The sequence below is a fragment of the Beta vulgaris genome, chromosome 4, assembly GCF_026745355.1.
Source record: "Beta vulgaris subsp. vulgaris cultivar EL10 chromosome 4, EL10.2, whole genome shotgun sequence".
NCBI lineage: Eukaryota > Viridiplantae > Streptophyta > Magnoliopsida > Caryophyllales > Amaranthaceae > Beta > Beta vulgaris.
Window position 1 is genome coordinate 5962971 of NC_079205.1, and position 7243 is coordinate 5970213.

At 34.5% G+C, this 7243-nt stretch overlaps 1 protein-coding gene across 1 annotated transcript; it reads right to left on the reverse strand.

Annotated features, from left to right (window-relative positions):
* Positions 1-609: 609 nt before the first annotated feature.
* LOC104907073 (MLP-like protein 31) lies at positions 610-2442 on the reverse strand. The gene is made up of 2 exons (XM_010695938.3): positions 2195-2442; positions 610-1007 (listed from the first exon to the last, which is right to left on the reverse strand). The coding sequence occupies exons 1-2, from the start codon at positions 2379-2381 to the stop codon at positions 739-741; spliced, it is 456 nt and encodes a 151-aa protein (XP_010694240.2). The 5' UTR covers positions 2382-2442; the 3' UTR covers positions 610-738.
* Between the last annotated feature and the right edge of the window lie 4801 nt (positions 2443-7243).

Consider the following 7243-nt stretch of genomic DNA (forward strand, 5'->3'; position numbering starts at 1 on the left):
ATAAAAGGGAGTGGTTTTACAGTAAATTCACTAAGCACCCATGCATGCAAGATTCACTAAAACAAATCCTTATTATGGCGTGATGGGGTTCTATTTAGGTTTGAATTAGGAGATAGTAGAGGTGGTAACTCATGAGCTCATGAAATTAGTGTAAATTGCATAAGTGCCCTGAAGTGCTCTCAACATACGTTTAGTCTTTTTTATTTAAGTGCAACATATGTTGCCAGATTGGACGCGAAGACTTCAAATAGAATCTCATTTACAAGACATATATAAATACTGCGAATATCAACCTTAATATTACTTGTTTTACACCCTTTTATTCATACAATGATAATAACATATATGTACACCCCAAGAGATACAATGTGTATTCAATTCTACACCTCACCACATAAGTGTACTTGTTATATCAAGTAGTACTTGGTCTAGTGGTTTGGTTTGTATCTCACAATCTTAAGGTTGTGGGATCAAACCTCACTAGAGGCACTTTGGGGGTGAAGATTTTTGCCCTTACAATTCCCCCTACTCTCAAAGGGCCTTGCCTGTAAACTCGGGTCGGGTTGACCTGATCGAGGTTTCGATTCGATTATGATGCCTCTGTTTACATTAAAAAAATAAAATAAGTGTACCTGTTGTAGGTTGCATATAAAGCATCACACCATAAATTTACGATACATATGTAATATGTTGTACTACATAATTGGATACATAGTGATATAGAGGATTTTAAGTTCATTACTCCTTGAGATAATAGGCCTCAATATCTCTTGTTACTCCAATAAAGAAGTCCATCAAGTTGTTTGGGTAAGGCCCATAGTCATTGAACTTCTCAAACTCAACAGCCCATTTTTCTGTAGTCGTTGCACCTTTTTCCATAACCTGGGTAATTACTGTGAATCTTTTGTACTCTTGTAAAATTGATCCTTCAGTGATTTTGAATCTCAGTAACTTGTTCTCGTAATCTAAAACTTCAAATATCCCCTTGTCGCTACGCTTTTTCCCATCTGATAATAATATAAAAGCAGTTTTAAACATATCTGTACAAATTACAATGCGAAAGATATTGCTTAACAAGTGTTGCGACCTAATGAATTGAGACTAATATTCTTCTAAAAGCTATGCATTTCTTCTTACGCTTCATAGGAGAATATATTTTCCTATTTTCGTTGTATAAGTTTGTATAAATTTGCACACGTCATTGCATTTCTTCCTACCCTTCATAGGAGACAATGAATATCTTATGCCAATATTTTACAAAGTATGTTGATAAAGTCTTATCCATTTGGGATAAAATAGGAATATGGAGATTTAACCACTGTATGCATGCGATTAGTGCAATAGTATATTAATATTAATAGTGACATGAAAAAGTGTTAAAATACTAACGTAAGAGTGTAATATTTATGAAGGATATTGATGAGTCTTATGGTTTTTTATTCGCATTGCTCTAAGAGTAATGTTTTTTAGAAAGAACTATCTCGAAGTAAGATATGTTATCATGTATTTGGAAGAGAATTCAACCACTCTCTTTTAATCAATGATCTAGGTTATGTTATTTTTTATTTATTTAAAAAATATATATTTTAGAGGTGTATTCTATAAGTAGTAGTTCAACTTAATTTCAGTGGGTAATTGAGGTTTTTAGGCATACTATGAGTAATGCTTCAATAAAAAAAAATTATAAATTGATATTATCTGATAATGTATCTTTATCTCTTTAATTATATATTATCCCAACTGATTGTGAGTCCTGGCCAAAAACTAAAAAAATCAATATTCGCTAAGTTTCTTAATTCTTTTTTGCTAATGCATGTTATTTAAAATTCTTATCGCAAATGAGAGTTTAGATAATAAGAATCTCTGTAAAACTTTGCTTTTATAATTGTTTGAAAATTGATTTAATCATCCATTTGTATTTTCAAATTTTTTTTTAAGGTAAGATGAAGTCTCTTGTAAGGAGAGGGAAAGTTGAGGATCTCTTCTTATAACGGGTGAGACTCGATTCCAGGATGACACTATTCACTTTTGATGAAATTCAAGAGTAATTCTATAGAGAAAGTAAATCCAATTTTACTGAAATTCAGGAGTAAAACTACAATACTTTAGATGCATATAATTCTAGAGGAAGTAAATCCAATTTTAGATACGTATGATATGATATCTATAACTCTATAAGCATAACTTTTCTTACCAAGGAACCAAGTCCATAAGACTACAGAACCAGGCTGCCCAAATTCACCCTCAAGCAGTTCGCAACTCTGATATTTGTGAGGGAGAATGTCGACAGCATGGTATGGTTTGCTGGCCCATAATCTAAACAACTTATCTGCAGATAGCTTGATGTCAACTTCAACTTCCATCTTCCCTAGCACACCCATTTTAAACACCCTTAAAAGTTACAAAACGGGAGCTAAGGAGAGACGCAAGTAGTAAGTTTTTTGAGTTGTTGCCAAGTTTTATTTGTAGGATCATGCGTTCATGCCCCTTTTATATATACAAGCAAGGTTACGTTGGACTGAATAGTAGTGCATGATTGAGAATACGACAAATGCAATCTCATTTCATTTGTTTTGGTGGGTAACTTTGAGAGGATAGAGGAGTGTTTTTTTAATTAAGTGGTTTTGGCATAGTGGTTGCTCACTTTATCCCTTAATTAATTGATCATGGATTCGATCCTTAATCTTTGGGAATGGAAAGAGATTCTTGACCAGCCCTTTACCCTTAAGTGGAGCACCCAAAACGAGAGAATTAGTCACTGCTATCAGACTATTAGTGGTGGATACTTTGGTTGTTAAAAAAAAAAAGGGAGTGTTTGTTTTGTTTTCGACCACTCTCAAAGTCTCAACCAACCGATTGAAAACTCAGTCAAGCTGGTTTTGGATATATTATAGCATCCTAGCAGATAACATGTATCAGGCGTAGGTCTCTAAAAATTATGGGCAAAAATTTGTCTCGCTTAGTCACTCTTAGTCCTAAAACCAAGTAATGGTCCTTTAAAAGTGTATTCTTTAACAGATCAATATTTCCCCTGACTTCTTAATGCAAATATATGTTTGACATGTAATTAGTGATGGATCTAGGATTTTACGAATCGTTGATTACTCCATCGTCCACCAAATACATTATAACTGTAAGACTACAACCTAATCTTTTAAAAAACTTTCCATTTAAAAGTAATAAATATCTGTATTATAACCAATGAAACAAATAGTACATAGAAATTAGTATAATTGTTCACGACGACTTTTTGTAAAAAAACTTGAAATATCCTACGTATTTTTTCTTTTTCTTTTTCTTCAGAAGTTCAATTTGCAATTTGGACAAATTAAACGAGCCAATTTTATTCAACACATGAGATTTCACAAATGATAATTACTGAAAACTCAAACAAGTTTTATATCAAAATAAAATACAATATAATATTAAATCTTGTCATTTGTTACTAATAAACAACATCTTCAAATTATAATTCATGTAGATTGAAACTTGATGAATTTACTTAACTAATTAATCTATTTAATAAGAAACAAAGAATAAGAAAACTAGATTAGGTTGCCCATTTGAAAGCTGAAAACTTTATTTGAGACACCATGAAATAAACAGCACCCAAATCCAACACAATATAACTCAAGAACCCATAAATGAAATGTTATTTTTAAGTCTTCTAATCATTGTCTTCTAGATGTACCCATCTTAAATTTAATTGATTAGATACGACGTCTTCAAATGGTTGTTGCAATATCGACTTCTTCCTGAAGACGACGCCTCTAATTCTCCTTAAGATACCACCTAAATCACGCCCTAGAATTTCCTGGTAACGCCCTGTATTTGTATACTATATTTTTGTATTTTTCATTTCTTTTTTTCATTTTCTCCTCTTTCCTCACTTCCCCTTGTTCTTCCACACCACCATAACCTTCATGCCCCCCTCCACCACCACCAACACTACCACCTCTCATAATGTTTTTTTTTAAAAAAAAAAGAGGGAAAAAAAACCAAACAAGTTGACAAAAGCTCGCCATCGCTGCCGCACCACCGCTGCCGCATTTCCGCCGCCACACCACTGCACCACCACCGACACAGCACCACCGCCGTAGCCCCACACCCTCCTCTCCTCTGTTTTATTTCTTTTCTGGATTTTTTTTATAAAAAAACTAGGTAGGCGTCCACATGGATTCCCTACCACCGGTGGAGGCGTCCATGGCGCGCTCCACCACATGGTGAGGCGCCTGCCATGGACGCCTCCACAGGTGGTGGGGCATCCATGGTGAACGCCTACCTTTTTTTTAAAAAAAAAAATCAGAAAAAAATGGGGCGTCCACCAAGGACGCCCCACCACCGTGGTGGAGCGCCTGCCAAGGACGCCTCCACCGGTGGTGGGGCGTCCTTGGTGGGCACCCCATTTTTTAAAAAAAAAATAAAATGAAGAAAAAACAGAGGAGAGAAGAAGACGGTGGCGGTGGTGTGTCGGGATACGTTGGCGGTGGTGGTGCCGTGGAGAAGAAGAAGATGGTGGTGGTGGTGGTGGTGGTGTGGTGGGAACTTTTATCTAGTCTAGGTCCATTATCTGGAGCATCTTTCTGGTTGTTACAACTTGTATTTAACGAGTTGTGCACATACATATTATGTGCTGGCCTATCCTCATTTTCGATATTCAGGTTCTAATCTTTCTTCCTGAAGCCATTACTATGGAAAGAAGACAGATTAAACACATAATTCTCTTTTGCCATGGTATTTTTGCAAGGAACGGTCATAGAATCTTGATCAGATTTATAAATGTCAAAAGGAAAATACATGTTTCTGACACCTTCTTAAGCTAGAGGATAGAAACTGGTTTTGGGTCCTTGATATAAGTTAAAATAAGTGATGGTGGTGTGGTGGGAACTTTTGAAATTGGAGAAGGTGGGGTTAGGGAAGTGAGTCAAAAGGGAGGAGAGAGAAAAGAAATGTAAGAGTATAAAAACGGTATAAAAATACTGTATTTAGGGCGTTAGTAGCGTCGTTTAGCAAAGCCCTTCCTTCATTCATCAAACTCAAGTATCAAATCAATGAACTTATCAACAAATTCACGAAATCCTGAATCAAATCATCTAATTTCAAACGGAGTATTAGATTAGGGGTTAGAGGTAGATTTAGGTTAGTTAATTAGGGTTAGAGGGGAGGGCTTAGGGGTTAATGACTAGCGGAGTTTAACGTCGTTAGTTCATTAAGGGTAAGTGAACATATTTTTTGAAAAGTGGGGGTATATGGTGAATTTCAAAAGTCAAAAGGGTATATGGTAAAAAAAAAATCGTTAGGGGTATATGGTTCAAAAATCGATTAGATTATTACCCTTTACTTTCTTAAAGTATCATTTCGATGTATGCTATGTTAAAATTGTGTTAGCTATTGTTAGTCATACCAATTATTGGGATACTATTTAATAATAGACTTAGCTGCAATATGTAATCGAACATTAAAAATTTAAAAATTTATGTATAACAATAACAAATCTAGAAATTAAAGTATAATGAAAAATATTTTGTCATTTGCTACTGCAACAATGGGTTTAGGCATGATTTTAAGAAAAAAAACAATAGGTAGTTTAGCATAGAGACGTTAATTAGAGTAGGGAATAAGTAAATTCTTAATAAAGTAACCACAACTTTATGAGACAATTTGAGTAATTAATGATGGTTTTTTAACATAAGTAAAGGTGTTGTTATCAACTATAGTTGGTTATTTTACCAAAAGTGAATAGGTTTCAATAGATGAAAATAGCCAAAATTGATAATTGTTGCAATAGAAAAATAATGGAGGAAGTATTAAATACAATGATATTGAAAAATCTCATTTCATAGCAACAAAAAACCAACAATATTAACTAAAAATTTGAAAAAAAAATAAATAAAAGAAACAACAACACGTACAACGCACGGGCTTCAAACTAGTAATTTCAATAATTATGTAGCCATTTCAATCGTCATAGAAATTGGTCCAACTCAAAACTTGGTCTAAAAAAAGTCCAACTAAATAACGAACAGATGTGGAGAGTCTCTTGTCATCCTAAAAGTTCTCTATTAGACATACATCCAAATCATCCTAAATTTTTTATTATGGGACAAATTGTTTATTTCAACCATCATAAATCACTAAACACATTTTGATAGTTCGATATCATGATAGGAAATTAGGAACAATAAAATCTTCAAAGCTATGATTGTATTTTCAGGAACACTTTCATCCTCATAATTATATACCTTATGTGGTTATATTTGATGCATCAGGCCCGGCCCTGGGGCGGGGCAGACGGGGAGCCCGCGTAGGGCCCATAAATTTGAAACTGAATAAGTAGAAATGCAAATATCAAGCTTAGCAAAGATGGTAGTTGTTTATGTGGGGTATTGGAAGTGTTGAACTCTTCGCGGGTTCGAATTCCCGTCATAGCATTCTTTCATTTTGCTTTTTGAATGTTCTTTATTTGTTACTTTTCTTTTCTCTTTTATATCTTTTTACAATAACTCGAGCTTGTTTCTTAATTTTTCTTTCTACCATCATATTATATTATTTCATTTTTTTAGTTAGTATGATTTTATATTTTATATACCTTAAAATTGTAAATTGTTAGAAAAAAATGTATACTTGTTAACTGACAATAAATTATTTTCATGACACAACTTGTTAACTGACAATAAATTATGTTTTAAATTAGGGACATGACAGACAGATGATAAACGTAGGGGACGACTTGCAGTGTTTAAAGTTAAATTTCCAGTACTTTTGATTGGGAGTAAGGTACCATTACCAACTACAACAGAACTAGACCCAGTATAAGGAGTTTTAATAGAAAACGTACCATCCTGAGGAGTCATGTGAGATGCAGCTCCCGAATCCGGGTACCAGACTGAGCCATTAACTTCACCACCAACAGACAGTGCAGCTAAGGCTTGAGTGACACTTTCAGAGGAGGAGGGAACAAAGCTGGAATTGAAGCGTTGGGGACAATAGGCAGTTTGGTGACCCGGAAACCAACACAAACCACATGTATCGGAGGTAGGGGTAGGGGTAACAATGTTACTATTTGATGAATTACTCCCTGCAGACGACAAATTATTAGTAATATAATCTAGGCAAGGCATACTATAGGATGATGACAAGTTAGAATATTTACTCATACCATTTGAGCGTCCCCGATTACCAGTGTTGTTGTTTCCTTCAGAGCCACGATTATTATTATTACCCCCATTGCCACCATTATTGC